This window comes from Artemia sp. Qi Xiang Cuo, chromosome 17 (assembly GCF_049724085.1).
Source record: "Artemia sp. Qi Xiang Cuo chromosome 17, ASM4972408v1, whole genome shotgun sequence".
NCBI lineage: Eukaryota > Metazoa > Arthropoda > Branchiopoda > Anostraca > Artemiidae > Artemia > Artemia sp. Qi Xiang Cuo.
In genome coordinates, this window is record NC_142810.1 from 49043715 (window position 1) to 49065517 (window position 21803).

General features: G+C 34.9%; 1 protein-coding gene across 4 annotated transcripts in view; it reads right to left on the reverse strand.

The window, feature by feature from the left end:
* Positions 1–21803, reverse strand: part of LOC148942296 (uncharacterized) — a 66930-nt gene that overhangs the window by 21554 nt on the left and 23573 nt on the right. For all 4 annotated transcript variants that reach the window (XM_089102995.1, XM_089102996.1, XM_089102997.1 and 1 more), the window contains 3 exons: positions 17377–17487; positions 7884–8000; positions 4205–4338 (listed from right to left, as the gene is read on the reverse strand). In XM_089102995.1, the coding sequence (XP_088959121.1) occupies positions 4205–4338; positions 7884–8000; positions 17377–17487 (362 nt within the window). The remainder of the gene's footprint in view (positions 1–4204; positions 4339–7883; positions 8001–17376; positions 17488–21803) is intronic.

The following is a 21803-nucleotide window of genomic DNA, read 5'->3' on the forward strand; positions in this document are numbered from 1 at the left end:
TCTATTCTACAATAATCATTGAAATTATTTTCGCCTCAGGAAAAGCAATGATCCCGAATACCAGCAATGGACGGGGATCACATAAAATATCCTAGTGAAAACATGATATTTTGACCTGGGAATCGACTCATGTTATCCATTAACTGTGACTGACACGTATATGAATCGTTACTATGTCCGTCTATCGGTTCTACAGGGGCGTATACTACTATAATTAATACCAAAGGCTGCCTAGTTATAAAAAGAGCAGTGAGTATTCCGTTATTAATAATCTTCCAGCTAAAACAAGACTTAGCAGCTACCTTATTCATCATGAGACCCACTCTCTGTCTATATAACCTCATCCTACCCGCCTGAGTAAACAAATTCAATATCGCCTAATTTCAGGTTTCATACTCCTTGAAAATGAGTTCCTAAAACTCCTAATAAATCCAGTTCATATCTTCTGAATTTTTCCGTCAAAATTTTGATATGATAGTCATCTTTTAACGTTGTAACATTCTAAGTTCCAATTTTCATGTTCATTCAATCATTGAAATTATTTTCGCCTCAGGAAAAGCAATGATCCCGAATACCAGCAATGGACGGGGATCACATAAAATATCCCAGTAATAACATCATATTTCTACCTGGGACCCTGTCTATTTGCTCCTGTAACTGTAAGCAAAATTCATCTGAGTCACTAGTATCTCCGTCAGTCGGTTCTATAGGGGCGTATACTACTATAACTGATACCCTGAACTTTTTAGTCATAAAATGAGCAATTAGTATTCTATTATTAATAACTTCCCAGCCTAAACAAGATTTAGCAGCTTCCTTATTCATTATGAGCCCTACTCCCTGTCTATGTACCCCATCCTTCCTGCTTGAGTAAACAAATTCTATATCACCTAATTTCATGCTTCCTACCCCTGGGATATGAGTTTCTGAAACTCCTAATAAGTCCAGCTCAAATCGTCTGAATTCTTCAGTCAAAATGTCGATACGACTGTTATTTTTTAACGTCGTAACATTCCAAGTTCCAATTTTCATGTTCATTCAATCATTGAAATTATTTTCGCCTCAGGAAATGCAATGATCCCGAATACCAGCAATGGACGGGAATCACATAAAATATCCCAGTAATAACATCATATTTCTACCTGGGACCCTGTCTATTTGCTCCTGTAACTGTAAGCAAAATTCATCTGAGTCACTAGTATCTCCGTCAGTCGGTTCTATAGGGGCGTATACTACTATAACTGATACCCTGAACTTTTTAGTCATAAAATGAGCAATTAGTATTCTATTATTAATAACTTCCCAGCCTAAACAAGATTTAGCAGCTTCCTTATTCATTATGAGCCCTACTCCCTGTCTATGTACCCCATCCTTCCTGCTTGAGTAAACAAATTCTATATCACCTAATTTCATGCTTCCTACCCCTGGGATATGAGTTTCTGAAACTCCTAATAAGTCCAGCTCAAATCGTCTGAATTCTTCAGTCAAAATGTCGATACGAATGTTATTTTTTAACGTCGTAACATTCCAAGTTCCAATTTTCATGTTCATTCAATCATTGAAATTATTTTCGCCTCAGGAAATGCAATGATCCCGAATACCAGCAATGGACGGGAATCACATAAAATATCCCAGTAATAACATCATATTTCTACCTGGGACCCTGTCTATTTGCTCCTGTAACTGTAAGCAAAATTCATCTGAGTCACTAGTATCTCCGTCAGTCGGTTCTATAGGGGCGTATACTACTATAACTGATACCCTGAAATTTTTAGTCATAAAATGAGCAATTAGTATTCTATTATTAATAACTTCCCAGCCTAAACAAGATTTAGCAGCTTCCTTATTCATTATGAGCCCTACTTCCCGTCTATGTACCCCATCCTTCCTGCCTGAATAAATAAATTCTATACCACCTCATTTCATGCTTCCTACCCCTGGGATATGAGTTTCTGAAACTCCCAATAAGTCCAGTTCGAATCGTTTGATTTCGTCAGTCAAAATGTCGATACGAATGTTATTTTTTAACGTCGTAACATTCCAAGTTCCAATTTTCATGTTCATTCAATCATTGAAATTATTTTCGCCTCAGGAAATGCAATGATCCCGAATACCAGCAATGGACGGGAATCACATAAAATATCCCAGTAATAACATCATATTTCTACCTGGGACCCTGTCTATTTGCTCCTGTAACTGTAAGTAAAATTCATCTGAGTCACTGGTATCTCCGTCAGTCAGTTCTACAGGGGCGTATACTACTATAACTGATACCCTGAACTTTTTAGTCATAAAATGAGCAAATAGTATTCTATTATTAATACCTTCCAAGCCTAAACAAGATTTAGCAGCTACCTTACTCATCATGAGCCCTACTCCCTGTCTATGTACCTCATACTTCCTGTCTGAGTAAACAAATTCTATATCACCTAATTTCATGCTTCCTACCCCTGGGATATGAGTTTCTGAAACTCCTAATAAGTCCAGCTCAAATCGTCTGAATTCTTCAGTCAAAATGTCGATACGAATGTTATTTTTTAACGTCGTAACATTCCAAGTTCCAATTTTCATGTTCATTCAATCATTGAAATTATTTTCGCCTCAGGAAATGCAATGATCCCGAATACCAGCAATGGACGGGAATCACATAAAATATCCCAGTAATAACATCATATTTCTACCTGGGACCCTGTCTATTTGCTCCTGTAACTGTAAGCAAAATTCATCTGAGTCACTAGTATCTCCGTCAGTCGGTTCTATAGGGGCGTATACTACTATAACTGATACCCTGAACTTTTTAGTCATAAAATGAGCAATTAGTATTCTATTATTAATAACTTCCCAGCCTAAACAAGATTTAGCAGCTTCCTTACTCATCATGAGACCCACTCTCTGTCTATGTACCTCATCCTTCCTGCCTTAGTAAACAAATTCTATATTACCTATTTTCATGCTTGCTACCCCTGGAAAATCAGTTTCTGAAACTCATAATACGCCCAGTTCAAACCGTCTGAATTCGTCAGTAAAATGTCGATACGAATGTTATTTTTTAACGTTGTAGCATTCTAAGTTGCAATTTTCTTATTCTTTTAAATCATTAAAATTATTTTCACCTCAGGAAAAACATGGTCCCAGAACCAGTGCAGGAATGGGTTCTCAAGTTTTTTCAAGTCTACACAGAAGCGCTTAAGCCGACTTAGAACCGGACAACAAGAAGTCCCTGGGACCTCCAGCATGAATGGAGGCTTTGTGCAAACCTGGTCCCATATTGGTTACAATACTGTGTTCAGCACTTGGCGATGTTCTTCTATCAAAAACAGTCGAAATTCTATACAGACAATCTCAAGCCTATTACCTCCGACTCATTATATATTCATGGCTACAAATTTTATATTACTATAGGAAGGCGACCCATGTTAGATAAATTAACTAGGAAGAGGTTTTTTAAGCCCAAAAACGCCCATAAAAACAGAGAAAACCCAGAAGAAATAAATAACTAAAAAAAATAAAAATAAATCAATAACGAAATTTCTAAAAATAAATAGTTAACAATTAATTTAATAACTTAAAGTTCATTAAATTAAATAGTTAAACTAATAAAATTAAAGGTTAATAACTAAACAGTTAAAATAAGTAACTAAAATAATTCCTTGTGCGACAGTTTTAAGGATTTGTTCATTTTTCTTTTATTTTGATGAGAAAGCTATTTATTATACAGCAGAAATATTCGTATATAGGCTATATAGATCTATATAGGCTATATAGATCTCATAAATAGATCAATTACATAAGATTAAGTCCATTAGTAACATGTATGAATTCCATTCAACTTCACACATCCATTCCATTAAATTTCCCATATATAACTTTACTCCACCAAACTTCAAATATCCTGAATTTTACACATGTGAAACCAAAAGCATATAAAACTAAATTAGCTTACAGTAATTTTGTTAGGAGGAATATATATATATATATATATATATATATATATATATATATATATATATATATATATATATATATATATATATATATATATATATATATATATATATATATATATATATATATATATATATATATATATATATATATATATATATATATATATATATATATATATATATATATATATATATATATATATATATATATGTTTTTTATTACTAAGGTATATATCTTATAGTCTTGGAATACTCACCGTTCTCTAGCCCATGTCAATTTTCTGATTAAATCATTAATAGCGACTTCGTCTTTTTTCCTTTCTTCAGCAAGTTGCTCTCGCACTTCCGTTACCTGACAGCTTAGCGTCTTTCTTATCTTAGATGCAGCGTTCTGAACAAAAAAGCGAGATATTAAATAAAAAATACAGTAAATAAAAAAAATAAATGCTTTTGTTAAGATATTGAAAATCTTTGTAATAATAAATTTCGAATGATATTTGATCAATATAGGTTAGAATATAGGGGTTGATTGGAAATCTTTCTCGGGTCCCCTCCTTTAATTATCATGAATAGGACCCAAGCATCCTTTCAGGAAGGATAGGGGGATACGGGGTAGTTCAAGATCTGTAAAAATATTTTACTATTAATAAAACAAATTCTGCTAGGGGTGAGGGTCCTTCCCAATACTCTCCGTGAATATCACCATGTGTATTTTCAATAATCACTAGATTACATTAAAAGGCTCAACATTACGCTTGGTTTTTTTCTTTTAAAAACGTTTTGAAAAAAATTGATCCAATAAAAAACATAATTGTTTGTTTTACAAGCTAATACAACACTTTTTGCTAAAAGAAGATTCAAATTCAAGTATGAGGAACATTAGAACGTGATGGTCGTAATTTTTTAAAAAGGAAACTTTAAACGAGACTCTTCAATCGGTCCAAAGTACCGATTAGCTGAAGAACATCAAATTACACAAGTAAAAAGAAGCTTATGAGTGCAATAATATGTGATAATCGTTTTCATCTCAGATACTACAGGCAGAGGTTTACCAATCTCTTTTAGAAGCTGCTTTCGAATCCATGAGGGCAACAGCCAGAGATGGAATGATGTGGCTACTGCTTTTGAATCTGCGATGGAGATAGGATGATATGGCTTCTGAAGATGATTGTTTGTCGTGGCTAGTAAAGCGACTGAAGATGGCTTCTGAATGGCGTTTGTATGGCTTCTGAAGATGATTATTTGTCATGGCTAGTAAAGCGACTGAAGATGGCTTCTGAATGGCGTTTGTATGGCTTCTGAAGATGATTGTTTGTCGTGGCTAGTAAAGCGACTGAAGATGGCTTCTGAATGGCGTTTGTATGGATTCTGAAGATGATTGTTTGTCGTGGCTAGTAAAGCGACTGAAGATGGCTTCTGAATGGCGTTTTTATGGCTTCTGAAGATGATTATTTGTCATGGCTAGTAAAGCGACTGAAGATGGCTTCTGAATGGCGTTTGTATGGCTTCTGAAGATGATTGTTTGTCGTGGCTAGTAAAGCGACTGAAGATGGCTTCTGAATGGCGCTTGTATGGATTCTGAAGATGATTGTTTGTCGTGGCTAGTAAAGCGACCTTACTTTTTTTAGCTAAAAAAAAATCAAAATTTACTATTCGAGGATGGCTTCTGATAGTATCCAAACAAAGGGATTTGTGAGAGGACACAAGTCCATTAGGGAAGAAAACTGTGAAGAAAACACAGACAAATATCCAGCTTAGACATCTTCAGCAAGAAAGCACTTGACCATTCCCGACTCATTAGCCGGTGACCAGGGGGTGGTAAGCGTCACAGGGATGATTAGGTTCCGTGGAGGACAAGATTGACAGCAAAAAGCTTTTTTTATATCTTGTGATTTTTAGACGTGAAATTTTGGTTATGTTTGCTAAATTTGTTAGTGAAGCCTATTTTACAAATTTCTAATTGAAATATATTAGTAATTGACTTTAAAATTTTCATAATCATATTGTAATTGCTTGGATAACACTACGACAGCCAATAATTTAACGTTATTTGCTTGACAATGACAGCTTTAATTGTCGCACTGACCAATTCAAGTAAGTCTTAAATAGCCTATTCCTGGTCAAGGGAGCAACAAATTTTTAGATTTTGATGTTCTTGGTACTGCACAAAAAATGTAGTATTGCACAACATTTTAACATAAAAATAATTAACCTGAAACAGGGACAAGAAAAAGTTCAGAAAAGGGCAAGGCATATCCAGTATTTTTGCTTAGGGTGGGGGTGGGGGACAAAAAACTTAAAAAAGGCATCATAAATTTGTTTAAATGCATTTTTGTCAGGTTTCTACGAGTCAGACATTAATTTAGGGGGGGGGGGGGGATTAAAACCCATTAACCTCCTCCTTTTGGATACGGCCTTGGAACAAAGGTAAAATCGAAAGGGAGATATATATCAATCTCAGGAGGAATTAATACAAATCGTGAAACTAAATCAAATTTCATTTTTTAATAGCTTTTTTTATGAAGATAAAAAGAAACAGACAAATAACTCTTAAATAATTAATCAAAATCTCCAAATAAATATCAAATACATGTTTGCAGAAGCAAAAAGATAAAGAGAAACAGACAAATAGCTCTTAAATAATTAATCAAAATCTCCAAATAAATATCAAATACATGTTTGCAGAAGGAAAAAGATAAAGAGAAACAGACAAATAGCTCTTAAATAATTAATCAAAGTCTCCAAATAAATATCAAACACATGTTTGCAGAGGGAAAAAGATAAAAAAAAAAACAGAAGAAACCGCACTTGCGTAGTTTTTAGCTTTGGTAAAGAGCTCTGTTTAATGAGTTTCCCACCCGATACGGAAACGTTCTGTTTTTTTTTTCATTTAACCCCCCCCCCCCCAACTGGATTGTTAAAATTCATGTTTTTTGAAAAAAATATTCACCTTTCATCTGAAAAATGCAACCTAACCATCTTTCTTTCATATCTTTTTGGTTTCAATAATAAAAAAAAAAAAGTGTGGCAAAAGATGTTATACAACTTGTTTAAGCTATGAGACTTTGACTCTTTTTTTTGATGAAATAAAAAGAATACGAGGATGATATAATTTGGCTCAAAATCCTGCATTAAGAATATGGGGCAACTAAAGAGTGAATTTAGGCCATAAAGAGAGCATTGGCTAATTAGTAAAATAGGAGTAGTAAAACTGAACTGAAATCTTTATGGCCGTTCTGATGAAAATACTTCTGGATAAGACAAGTTCGTCCTGTATATGGAACGACGGTTAAGACCCAACGAAAATTCGGCAAATCTTTCAAACGAATTTAAAAAGTATACTAGAAGACCAGAATATCCTGCATTGGAATGTAGATAACAGTGGATAATTTTTTTTCCAAAAGTTTTTTTTCCAATAAAAACATTAAAGGAGCTATGGCAAGAAACTTAATTTCAAATTAAAATTATAAGTGACGATTATTAGGATTTGGATTCAAGTCAAAAGAAAATTGTCTTCAAACTTTCTACATTGAAAAAAATTGAACTGATTCTAATTTTCAAAATAAACTTGCACTAGCATGTAGAGCATGGCAGAGATTTTTTTGTTACATATGCTAGTGATTAGTTGCTACTCCAGGGGTAGCGACAGAGAATAGAGCTTATTGTGGAGCAGAGACTCTTGTGACATACAGCCATCCGCTAACACCAGAACGGCGACAGTCTTTTACGCCGGCTAGCACAGTCTTCCTGGGTGCGAAATAATAAGGACATAAAGAACGGCTACAGTGTTTTACACCGGCTAGCACAGTCTACCAATGGGATTAAATAAGTATAGTAATAAAAAGACAGTGGCGATAACACTTAAATAAATAAGGAACACCTAAGATAAGAAACGTGAGAATTAGAATAAGCTTTAATGCAAATGAATAAAGATACCATATTACTACGATGGACTTCTCGTGCACTTCTAGCTAACGACAGCCGTTCAAGCTCTCCAACCAGCTTTTTCGATTTGATCGAATGAGCCTTTACATCATGCATGATATTTCGAACCTAAAAAAAAAGTTTTTTTTATTTATTAACCGACACGGGCGCAATACTAGAAGCAAAAGATATTGAAAATTTGAAAGGTGTCAGGATAAAAATTAAAACTAAATGGGGGGAGTCGTACCATAGATTAATGAGCATTAGTATGTTAATCGTGTTAACAAAATATATTTGATAGACACTTAATCAGCTTCTGAGTTTACCATTAGGCTACTGGCAAATTGTGCAGCTCAGCAAAACTCAACTACCATCACATGGCAGGTCAAAACGCTTCAGGCCTACCCATCTAAATATTCAAGGGGTCTTGGGCTGCAGTATGATCAGAGTCAGGAACACAAGCATGAAATACTTTGGAAAGGGAGGGGAGGAGTTTGAAGAGGGAGGTACTTTGGAGAGGGAGGGTGGTAGGGAAAACGAAAGCTGAAAACGGGGAAAACAGAAAAATCAAAACAAGAAACACTCACAACAAAACAACGACTCTACCCCCCTGTACACACTTGTCTTTTTCAAAATCATCTCCCTTATCATGCTGATCCTACATTCTTCAAACAGGTCTCTCAGCCATCCATCACCACATAAATATACTTCCCTATATTCATTAAATTTATCTGCAACTTATTCGTCAAAATTTCAACCATCCATTGCTCTTACCCAAATCCCAAAAATTCATCCCTCGCACCCTCCAACTCCTCACAATTGCCCATAATGTGCTCTAGATTTTTATTATCACCACTACTTCAGACAAAATATGGAGATGCTCCCCAGATGCTCCATTTTCTCCAAATGGTAAAAATATATATCAAATTGAAAACTATGTGGAAAGAAGTACATAAAATCTGCTTATAGGAATGGCTGAGATCAGGAGCTTAAAAAAAAAAAACAACGAACTTTTCATTTTCCGTTACTGTCAACAGGAAATGTTAGGCAGAAATCGGTGCAGCGATTTCTTTGGCACCATTTTGATTTTCAGCAAAACAAATATTCCTGACAGAGAGACAGAAAATCTTAAACTTATTTAGTTACCTTTTCACCGTTACATGGAAAGGGTCGTCAAATTTTAGTTGACGTCATAATAAATTTTTGTCTAGGTGATAAAAGACTTGAAAGACTAATTAGAGTCAATCATTTTTTAACTATAATTTTTTAAGCTAAGCTCTGATATATTATTATAATTTAACTATTATAAGTTAAGCTCTAAGTTCTAAGCTCTAAGTTAAACAGTAAGCTCTGACTGAAGACGGTAACTTTGGTTAAATGAAAGTGACGTCACTGACCGGAATTCAGCTGACTTTATAAGTCAGTTTTTATACCTGATCCGAAACAAAGCTAAACACAAAGGCTATTTTTTCTTCATGGGACGGGAAATCGGTCAGCTAAACACAAAGGCTATTTTTTCTTCATGGGACGGGAAATCGGTCAGCTAAACACAAAGGCTATTTTTCTTCATGGGACGGGAAATCGGTCAGCTAAACACAAAGGCTATTTTTTCTTCATGGGACGGGAAATCGGTCAGCTAAACACAAAGGCTATTTTTCCTTCATGGGACGGGAAATCGGTCAGCTAAACACAAAGGCTATTTTTTCTTCATGGGACGGGAAATCGGTCAACTAAACACAAAGGCTATTTTTTCTTCATGGGATGGGATATCGGTCAGTGAAATGGAAATCGACTCCTATCAGTACTTAGTTTATACTGATAGTAATGATACTGATGTGTATTTTATAATAATATTTAAAAATGTTGCCATCTTATGTATATTTTCAATTTCCTAGGGAGGGGGAAATATCCGATCTATTCCACACCCCTCAAGGCACCGACTTATAAAAACCCACTTGTTAACCATTGGACAAGAAAAAAGTCTTAAATTTTGCCTAAGTAACAGAACATGGAAACTGATAAAAGGAGAGACTCAAACTTGTCGATAAGCAAAAGAGACTTTCCTTGAAAGTGCTTAGCATTAAAAGAATATTCAAGAGAAAAAATATTACTAACAGTTGCGTTTCTATGAACCAATAAAAGTTGTTAGAGTATATTTTTTAGAAAATATATCGAACAAATTGAATAGTTACTAGAAAAAATTGTTTTTTCATTTATAGTTAACTTTCAAGTTAAAAAATAATAGTTAAAAAATTGTTGACTCTAATAAGGCTTTCAAATCTTTTATCATCTAGACCCAAAATTTATTATGACGTCAACTAAATTTTGACGACCCTTTCCATGTAACGGTGAAAGGGTAACTAAATAAAAAAAAAAAAATACAGTACTGAATGGGAATTCAATTTTTTAATTTATGCGGAGCATTTTTAAAAGCTAAACGCTTTCCAGGTAAAACATCATCACAGAATAGATTAGGTTGCAAAATGTGATTCTTTTTATTTAAATAAAAACTAATCAAAATTAATTAGTTCATTATAAATGGGGCTTAAATAGGTTTCTCCCATGTCTCTATTGAGAGCTACCTTTCGGTGAATGAACTTTTTTTTTATATCAACTGCATCCCTGAAAACTTGGATGAGACCTTTAACAGGGGCAATAATGGAGGTGTTATCGAATAAAACGAAATGGCGCGAGTTATCATGCACATATTGAGCCGTTCCAAGGCGGAATCAAAAGGCTGAGACCTTTGGGATAGCTCCATAGCTTTGGAACCGGAACGGTTTCGGTCTTAATTTGTTTGAGAGAATTTACGGAATGAATTGAATAGTTACTGGAAAAAATTCCGTTACAAAATTTGAAGCACAATATTAAAAAACTGAGTTTGCAATTATTAAAAAACAATAATTTTGCAAAATAGGGTGACTAATTTCTAAGCAATTAGCCTTTTAAAGAGAATCCAAGACTTTAAACATTTCTCAAAATTACATAATTTCTTTTTTGGCTTCCTACAAGTATCTAGTAAGGAACAATGAAATTAATGCTATAGTCTTTAACGTTCAAACCTCCATTAAAACAAACACATACACTCTTTCCATGAGAATAAAGCAGAAGTTAGATTCACTAAAATGAATTTATTTAATGACGGTAAAAAAAAAATAACCCGAAGCTTACTCATTGTGTAAACAGAAAAAAAGAAATAAGTAAATCTTCTTCTTTATAAATGTAATGCTAAAAACACAGGCTAGGAAAGCATGCTAAGCAGAATCAACTGGTTTTGACTACTTCTAGGCTAATGCTAATCTATATTTATCAAAAGTTGGTTTTTCTCAACTTTTAGTAAAACCAGTGCCAATGTATTTTAAAGCTATTTTTCTCAAAGTTTGATGTTTTCGTTTAATTTTTCGCTCCAACTAAAGTTTTGAGAATTCCCTGCTAGAAATTTTTGTTCAGATAACACTCCTATTTGTATAATCTAATTGTTAGGAAAGTATGGAAACATTTTAAAATTATTAAACTTAAATAGAATTTATTCATCAAATTAACTAAAGTTGAAACATTATTTTAGAGATTAAGAAACATTTTTAGTTAAGAACTGGAAATCAGAAAAATCTTATATTTTGCCGAACCAAAATAGCACGAAAACTGACAAAAAGAGAGACTCAAATTTTGTCGATAAGAAACAGTGAATTTCTTGAATGTCCCAGGTATAAAAAGAACGTTCTAGAGATCCTCGAGAAAGTTCGTTTTATAACCTAAAGAGGGTGGAAATTGAAAAGAAAGACTAAACTTCGTCGATGCAAATGGAGACTGATCTTAATTAGCCCCCAAAAATCATATAATCAATTCTAAAAACCCCAAAATAAATATTAGTCATAGAATTGGTACATCTAATAACGTAATATCCCTTTCTACCTTAGTACTATAGCGCTTGTGAGTACTGAACTAGCGCTTGTTAAGGCAAGACATCACTTTTACTTCGTGATAGTTCTCAACTGTGAAATACAGTTTTATATCAATTATTGCATCGTAGATTCCGGGGCCCCTCATATTTGGATTTTATGAAGAAAGGGGCCCACGCTCGTAAGTTTCTTTGAAATGTCATTTTGATGAGCTGAGGAAAGAAACGAGCGTACTGTATATTTAGCGATATATTAATTACCGATACAATATAATTAGTGATGTCTCTAACGAAAAAGTATTTCGATGAGCGTATGGACAACTTAAAGCAACTGGTTGAAAATCTTCGTACGGAGAATGCAGCGTTGAAACAAGAGAACACTGGCTTGAAATCTGCTCTTGTGGCAGTTAAAAACCAGGTTTTAAGAACTGAATTGTATGTTAAACGCAAGAATCTTCTTATCCATGGAATTCCTAACAAGGAAAATGGAGATATCGAAGAAACCGTTAATGATTTTTTGTCAGAAATGTCGGTACGGAACTACAGGGATATTAAGTTCCCGGCCATCTAGACTTAGAAGCAAGGCTAAAAGTCCCAGGAAACAAAACTCGCGTCCGGCATCGGACCCTATTCTTATATCTGTTCTAAATCTTCGACATAAGGACAGTATTATGGCTTGTGTTGGTCATCTAAGAAATACGGGGAAAATCGTCAGTATTGACCTTCCATTCGAGCTGGCTAGACGTCGGAAAGAACTTTTGAGTACGGCTTATAATTTAAGAAATTGTAAAGTTGCCTCCGATAAAGTGTCTCATACCAAAGTCGTTCAGAAGGGGACAAGGTTATGGCTAGAATCTAAGAAGACTTTTAGTTCTAACTAGATCAAGGTTGATGACGCGTGCTACGACCCGCTTAACCTAGATTTTCCCTCGGCCAATTCTGACTTCGATTCTGACGCATGATTATTAGTGAGTGCTCGCTTCCGCTTAATATATTATATCTTCAAAAAATGTGCTGTTCGATAATGTTATTTGGCTTTTGTATTTTTCCTTTTTATTTGTCTTTCTTTACCCTCAGTATTTACACCTTCCTGTGCTATTTTACTTGTTATTTTTTTTTGTTTCAGAGCAAAATAAACAGGTTCGTTTCATAGCCTTTTCAATTCGGATTAGGAGATTGATGTCACTGGTGTTCACGCGACTACAGTATGGCTCTCTGTCACCTGCATCGGTAAGTAATTATGGTTGAGAATGATTCTCTATTGGGGATTAACACTAACATAACACTAGGGAAATTAAATGATTATGAATGTGGGAGAGTTAATTTTAATGAGATTATAAATAATCCGGTTGGTAAAGCCCCCAATATGAATTTATATGAAAACTTTGAGAATATTATTGATAGTGTGTTTGTGGAGGAGCTGAGATTTTGGGACTCCGGAGCTCGGTGGGGTGATGCATTCCCGGTTGTGCATATAAACGTTCAGGGCCTTAAGTCCTCGTTTGATGATATTCAATTATTATATAGGAATTCGTGCCCTGCAGTTATCGATCTCTGTGAAACATTTTTGAGCGAGAAAAATCAGGTACTTTTGGATATTCCCAGTTATATGTCGATATTTCTAAACCGCAAGACGGCCCAAAAAAGTGGACTCGGATTTTATATCCGAAATAATTTTCAGGTTGTACTAAGACATGATTTATGTGCAAATAATGAAAAGGTATTTGAGTCACTTTTCATGGAAGTCCCAATCAACGCTAAGGAAAGGTTAATAATAGGCAAAGTATATGGTTCTCCAAGTGGGTCTATAACTCAATATATGGAAATATTAGGAGATATTCTTGGAAAAGTTATTGCTGAAAAATCGGGAGTTGTATTGATGGCCGACTAACCTTGACCCGGCGGAACCGTTATCTAGACATGCTTCTGATTTTTGGTCGTCAGTAATTTTGTATGGATTGGCTCCGCGCATAAACATACCAACAAGGATTTCACATCAGTCAGCAACATTAATTGACAATACTTCTTCATCACTACACTCCCTTAAGAACGAAGTACTGCTTTCTGATACTTCCGACCATTTGCCAGTAGCAGCCTTGTTTCCAATCCCCCAAAATCCACAAAGATTAGTCCCCCAGGATACACTGAGATTCTACTGCTCACCAGTGGATCTGGATAGATTGAAAGAAGATCTGGGTACATCTTCATGGAACTTTTCTTTCCCAGAAAATTTTGATTTGGGCAATTATAACGATATATTTGGCCAGTTTTATGACAATGTTAAGGAAAAATTCTCGGTTTATTGTCTAAAAGCTCCTTTAAGGAATCCTCGATCAAAAAGATCAACACCCATAGCTCCCTGGCTAACATCGGTAGTCCTCAAGTCAATAAATAGGAAGCAGAACATTTAAAATTTTAATATATACGGTAGTCGAGAGACTGAGCCTAAAGACGAAAGAAATAAACTATCAATTAACTAAATTGCAGTTCGTAGGGATGATGTAATATAGATACGGCCCTAGATAAAATCCTAGATACGGCCCTGCTGTATTTATTGCTCAGTTTAATTATTTTATATGATTGAAGGGGGCAATTAAGTGTATGGTTGAAGTAAATACAATCGTGAATTTTAATTTTCACTGCCTTAACTAAGTGTAGCTTATTTTGTTCATTTGTTTTCTCCTCCTCCGCAATATTTGTCTCCTCCTCCTCCTGCTACGACTATTCTTACTAAATACTACTAAATCTAAAGTTTTCAAAGTGATCTCTGATTTCAAAGTGATTTCAAAGTGATCAATCTGAGTACATCTTCGTGGGACTTTTCATTACCAGAAAATATTAATTTGGGCAACTATAACGATATATTTGGCCAGTTTTATGACAATGTTAAGGAAAAATTCTCGGTTTATTGTCTAAAAGCTCCTTTAAGGAATCCTCGATCAAAAAGATCAACACCCATAGCTCCCTGGCTAACATCGGTAGTCCTCAAGTCAATAAATAGGAAGCAGAACATTTGGAAAGAGTACAAAAAAAGACCAAGTGATACTAAATTAGAAGCATTTAAGTTGTACCGTAATATGCTGAAATCAATTATTCGGAGAGCTAAAGCAGTATATTTTACAAAGAGATTTGATGATTGTGGTAAAAATACAAAGAAGACGTGGGACGTGATTAAGGAAGTTAGTCGGCCATCCAAAAAACTAGAAGGTCTCCCTAAGTCTCTTATGGTAGACGATCAACTTATCACAGAAAAGGACCAATTATAGCAAAATATGAATAAATTCTTTGCGGAGATAGGGAAATCAACTGCTGATAGCGTCACCTATTCCTCGATGTCATAGACATGGAAGCCGCTCCTTGGCCCCCCGTGCTTGAAATTAGTATTTCTTGAGGATGCTATGGTGCAGAAAATTACAAATATTGTTTTGTCTTTAAAGAATTCTTCAACAGGTTTTGACAAAATTTCTGCTAAAGTAATCAAACATATCCTTCCATCGATTATCACCCCAATTTACCATTTGATTAATAAGTCATTTCAACTAGGAGTATTTCCTCAACGTCTTAAATTGTCGCGTGTGATAGCTCTCTTTAAAGGAGGTGACCGTGAGGATCCTGGAAACTATAGGCCGATTTCTCTTTTGTCAGTGTTCTCTAAGATATTTGAAAGGGAAATGCTCAAACGTTTGGTGAGATTTCTTGAAGCAAAATTTTTTTTTCCATCAACATCAGTTTGGGTTTCGCGCAAAGTATTCTACTGAACATGCTTGTAATGAACTTCTTCAGTTTATAGGACAATCCTTAGATTCTAATCTTATTCCTGCAGCCATTTTTTTGATGTAAAGAAAGCTTTAGACAGCCTTACACAAAAGATCCTCATTGGTAAACTTTCTCATCATGGTGCGCGCGGGGAAGCACTGTCTTGGTTCTCTTCATACCTCACTGACAGATCTATTGCCATGGAAGACACAGACAAGGAAGTTCCAATTGAATAAGGAGTACCCCAAGGTTCTATTCTTGGGCCAACCCTCTTCCTGATATGTGAACGACCTCTACCGACTTCTTAACACCCCAATTCCCAATGTTTGCTGTGGATTGTGTCACAAATGTCACTCTCAGACTATGTCGGTGTCTACATCTGATAGTTGAGAAGAACTGGTAGTATTTGCAGATGGCACTACTCTAGGTGCTGCAGCTCCGGATGAGTCATCCCTTACTCTAAAGCTTCAAACAATGACGGAGAAGATACTTAATTGGTTTGACATAAATCTACTAGCTTTAAATGTAAAAAAGTCGTACCTTCTTATTTTTTCTCGTGCAGCTATAGCTGCCCCACAATAACTGAACTTCGTACACCAGGAGGCTCCGTAAGTCACTCCCCGGATCGATATGTGCGATCCCTGGGAGTTCTTTTGGATGAAAATCTCTCATTTAAGTGGCACGTTCACGCAATTAGAGTTAAAATTTCCCGTGGACTTGGAATCATCCGTAAATTAAAGCGTTTATTTCCTTTTCCTATACTCCGTCTTTTATATTTCTCTCTCATTTTCCCTTACATATGTTACTGTTCGTCTGTGTGGATGTCCACAGTTTCTTCTGTACTTGCTCCTGTTCATGTTCTTCATGAGAAAGCGGCAAGAGTTCTCCATTCGACTACCCACACTCCTGTTGATATCCTTAAGATTAAAGATATTTATGTTATATCTCCATCTTCGTTGGCATATCAATTCTTCCACGGAAATATCCCATGTTGTTTTTCTGGACTACTTAAACTAGTAGGGGAAGTAAATTTGTACGCAGTTCGAAACTGGGAGAGTGTAATGATTCCGGCTACTCCCTCGGTTCATTCAGACTTTGGTCTGATCGTGACTGTGGGACGTGCTTGGAACTCGGTTCCTGCTGAGATTCGGCAGTCACGAACACTTGGCTCCTTTAAGAGACATATGAAAAGTTTCTTATTAAATAATTTATAGTTGTTCTATGGTGTTTTTTTTTTTCGATGGTGTTGGATCCTTAATGATATAGATAATTTTATTGTTTTTTTTGATTTAGGCTGATATTAGAGTAGCTGTTTCGTGTGGACAGTAGATGAGTTGATTTTTTTTACTTATAGATTTATAAATTAGACATTGTTTAGTAGTGTTTATGCCAAGTTTTAATATTAGTCATTTGTTCTGTGTCGTTTCCCAAATAACGGGCCATTGAGCCCTTTGGGATATTGTTTTTGTTATTGTTATTTATGGAAATAAATGGAACTTGAACTTGAATATTTCCTGAGGAGGGGTCAAAATAAATAAAAGTACATTTTTAATTTCTAGATCAAAAATTTTGTAATGTTTTTCTAAGGGACGGGGAAGGTTTAATTCCTTTTTGAGAAATCAATCATCTTATCTATAGATACACAATTATTTGGCCCTGAGGGATTGGGGAAATCAGAAACAGAAAACGTGCACTGACGGTCATTTTTTCACGTTCTTAAGAGTTTGGTTCTTGGAATTAATCTTTAGGGTGGTGAGGGTCCACATATTTCCCCCTGCATCCAGTAAGTACCACATTTCTTCTTTGCAAAAGCACAATTGGTACATATAATAACATAATATCCCTTTCTACCTTAGTACTATACACTTTGCGCTCCATTTGGTCCACCTTTCTAGTTTCAGCCAGAAAAAGTTCACGCTTTTGCTGAACCAATACAGCTTCCTCAGCTTTTATCCTTTCAACCTAAAAATGAAATAAAAAACACTGTACTTGTTTTAACAATAAGGACATTGAAAGTGCACTAGATTAATATTTAAAACCACAAGCATAGGTTAAGGTTCATTTATTTTTCAATCATATATACATATCATAAAAAAATACAAAAATATCTGGCAGAGAGACAAGCTCGTTTTGCACAGATAAAAAGAACTAAAGAAATAAATATGTAAAGAAATAAATGGATTGTCAATCAAAGAAAGACATGACAAAGAAGAAACAAAATAATATACATAATATTAATTACTAACCATGCCACAGTAGACACCCCACCTGACGATATAGAAAAAGGATAATTTTTTCCAATCAACAGTGGGACAATAAGAGGGAAATCAAGTTCAGACAAAAAAAAAAAAAAAAAAAAAAAAAAAAAAAAAAAAAAAAAAAAACGTATATTGATTTGCGTATATTGAAAGTTAAATGTGAAGATGGCACAGTAACTGGGAACAAATAAAAAAAATGGCTAGGGAGTGTCAGGAGATTATACACCATTTCCTAGAGAAAAACTGGACCTCTCCGAAATTATCAATGGCTGGCGTGGTTTGCGTATATTGAGAGTTAAGTGTGAAGATGGTACAGCAACTAGGAACAAATGAATAAGAAGAAGAAATAGCTAGAGAGTGTCAGGAGATTATACTTAATTTTGAACAATAAAGAATGAAAAGTCACTGCCAGTTCAACAGGAAGAACAGTCAATAAAGAATCTAAACTCTTTGCAGAGGACTTACTTGGAAAAGACGCTGGGGAAGGAAGAAAACTTTTTGAAATACGAAGCACCTTATTTTGTTGTCTTTGGAGTGGAATAGAATAGGATCTGAAAGTATTCAAGTAAGAAAGTGGACAGTAATATAGGTAAGAATGAAAGCGAAATAAGTAGAATGCATAGCTTCTAGAGGCAAAACAAATTTCGTACGGTGCATGATAGTTCAGTTCAGGCATTCAATGAGTTAACTTTTCTGACCAGTCTTTTTGCTTTCATGGATATGGCGCAAGGTTGAATTTAGCAAGTGAATGAATATAGCAAAGGATTATCAAATAATTTTGATTTTGGCGTGATGTCTAACCAGAAGAATTTTCCAGTACTAAGGGTGTTAGCCGTGTCCTAATAACGGCAGGATTAATGCACGATTGAGCTTCGGGGGTAATAATATGGCTCGTTAAGAGGTGAGCATCGCTTTGATTTAAATTGTTAATTTCATTAGTTATGGATGGTAGACAGGAGTCCAAGAAAAAGAAAGATAAGCGCGGGAAGAAAGATCGTAAGCAGGAAAGAGAGGGTGATGGCCAAATTAGTGCAATGATGAGTTCTACGGTTCAATCTGTTGAGGGTGTTACTGAAAAGTGCAACAAGACCAATGCTGAAAATATAAATTGAAAATTTTAGAAACCGTAAAGACAATTCAGTCTGAAATTACTGGAATGAAAGAAATAATCAACACAATGAACGGGACATTAAGTTTGACAGTTGATCGAGTGAATAGATTAGAAAATAAACAGGCTAAATGTGATGCAGATGTACAGCTAATAGTTGGTGAGTTGGCATCCACTAAAGTGAAAAAGAATATAATAGAAAAGAAAATACAAGGTTATGATAAAGAAATGAAGGATTAGCTAATTAATCCTTTTTGGATGAAAACAGGTGTAGCCTCATTTTTTGGGGCCTTAATAACGTTAAGCATCTAATGCTCCGAATCTGATTCGTAATGTCCTGGGTGATAGATTATCTGTTACTGATTATCTGTATTCTGCACGCCGAAGTTTTTTATGATTAAAGTAAAGGATTTTCAGACGCGGTTGATGATATTAGAAAATGCTAAATTGTTGAAAGATAGAATATTTGGTCCATATAGCTCGATATTTATTTGCGATGATGTTTCCACTCGTGTTCACCAAATACGAAAAGAATTATTGGTGATAAGACGCCTTCTAGTTGAGAGAGGCAAAGAAAGTTAGATGCCTCAAGGAGTGCCCCCAATCCTTTGCGTTAAACAGGATAATAATGTAACACAAGTCCCATGGTATGAAGCAAATTTGTTAACCGATCGTGGTTAAGAACTTTGGATATCATATACTGAGATATTTTTATTATTTTTGTTTTAGTTTTAACATGTTGGTATTTACATGAGGATTTTATTATCTTTATTTGCAATGGCGATGAAAGTAAGGCAGAGGCTGTAGCGGAAGATGTTTTCGCAACTTCAGTGTAGTGATATCAAAGTCAGTTTTTTCGTTTTCGCTATTTTGCTTGTGTTTGAGTATTACTTCTTGTGTTTATGGAGAGTACCTACGCAGGAAGTTAATTCTATTGATCTTTACGCCTTATGGAGATAATTTATCTGCCTTGCTGTCACTCATTGCGATATGTAAGTTTAATTAGTGCTTTTGATGCTCAACTGTTTTATATTCTTGAAGATTTGGAACAAAGGTCGATTAAGTTGGGGAGAAGCTTATCAAGAATTTAGGGTGGCATAATCGGATGAATGATGAGTGTTTTTTATTTTTTATTTATTTTTTTTTTTTAGAAAATTTGAAGTATGGTCTCTTAGTTGATTTAGATAATTCGTGCCATGGGAAAAAGGATGATTTTTGTATTTTTCCGTTTAATTGCCAGGGTTCAAATTCCAGTCAATTTGTATCAGAGTTGGCTAACAAATTTATTTTTCAGGTGATCTTAGCTGAACCTCGGCTGACCCCTACTAGTAATTCCTTATTGGAAATTCCTGGTTACAACTTTTTATCGAACCCTAGGCTTTCCAGGCAGAGTGGGAGACTAGGAGCATATGTGAGTAAAAATTTGCCGTCACAAATTAGGGATGATCTTTGTGTTTATAGAAAAATGATTTTTGAGAGTTTGGTCAATGAATTATTGAATGGGAATTTTGGCATATTGGTGGCAATATGTTATAAACCACCTTTTCCAACATTCAGAAAATTTCATGAGTGTTTGTTGTCCCTGCTTGATTTACTACCAATTAGTACAAAACCTTGTTTCCTTACTGGAGATTTTATTGTTGATTTAACGGGATTTGAGATTGGTGATCCACAGCTTGTAAGTTTTATGAATAGTCTTTGGTATTTTGGACATTTTCCAAGAATTGATATACCTACATACGTAGCTAGAACTAGTATATCCCTTATCAACCATCAACCATCACCGACAACATGATGGTAGTCAACCATCAGGCTCGGCAAGCACATGCCCTTGTACATGATGTACCGTATTTGATCATTATGCTGTTTTCGGGTCCTATTCACCGAGTGTGTCCAAACCACAGCAAATGGGTGCAGGAAAACAAAATGGGCCCTCAATTTTTATAAATACAGAAACGCTTTCTAGTTCGAAGTCACGGATTCTACGGTTTGAATAGTCTACTAATGTTAAGAGCAGTGAAGACCCTAGTCAAAAAATGGGTCTATGGTATCTGCAGCTAAAAATCCTATTTAAAGAATGTTGTACTGGTAAGTTATATTAAGTCGTAAAGATGCTCCTAGAAGACCTTGGATAGCTAAGAATTTAGTCTTTTGCATTCGTCATCGAAATTTTTCATTTAATTGTATGCATATTGGAAAAAGTGAAGATTCTATCTCAATTTACAAAAAATATAGAAATGTTTAAAATTGTGTCTTAAGAGCTGCAAAGCAAAATTATTATCATTCTAAGTTTAAAGAAATTGAAGGTTCCCCTTAGATTGCCCGGCAATACGTGCTAGACTCTCAGCCGGGCATACCGTTTTTATATTTGTATTTAGTTTGTAAATAAAAAGAACCTGAACCTGAAGACGTGGCAAATTACTAAAAGCGTAGTTGGTGACTCTTGAGACGGTAAGTCTTACCTTATTAAAGATGGAGAAGATGATCTTTTGGTGAACCCTGTGAAAATTTCCGAAGTGTTTTGTGAATTTTTTTTTCAAATTTAGGGTTAAACTTATCATCGAATATTCAGCCACCTGAGGATATAAATTTTGAGAGGTTTTTACGAGCAGGTATTGGTGTTTCACTTCATTTAAAGCCAACGAATTGTACAGAGGTGGACAATATTGCTCGTAGTATAAAGTCAAGTTCAGCTGGAGGTGATAAATTTAATCTAAAAGTAATAAAATACATTCTACCAACAATTTGGGAAGATTTTGTCGGATTGATTAACTCTTGCTTGAAAAGCTGGCATATTCCCTGATTGTTTTAATAGAATAGATGTGATTACATTATTTAAGGGAAGCAAAAGGATTAGTGTGTGAAATTATAGACCCATTTCACTTTTGCTCCTATTAAATCCTATAATTGAA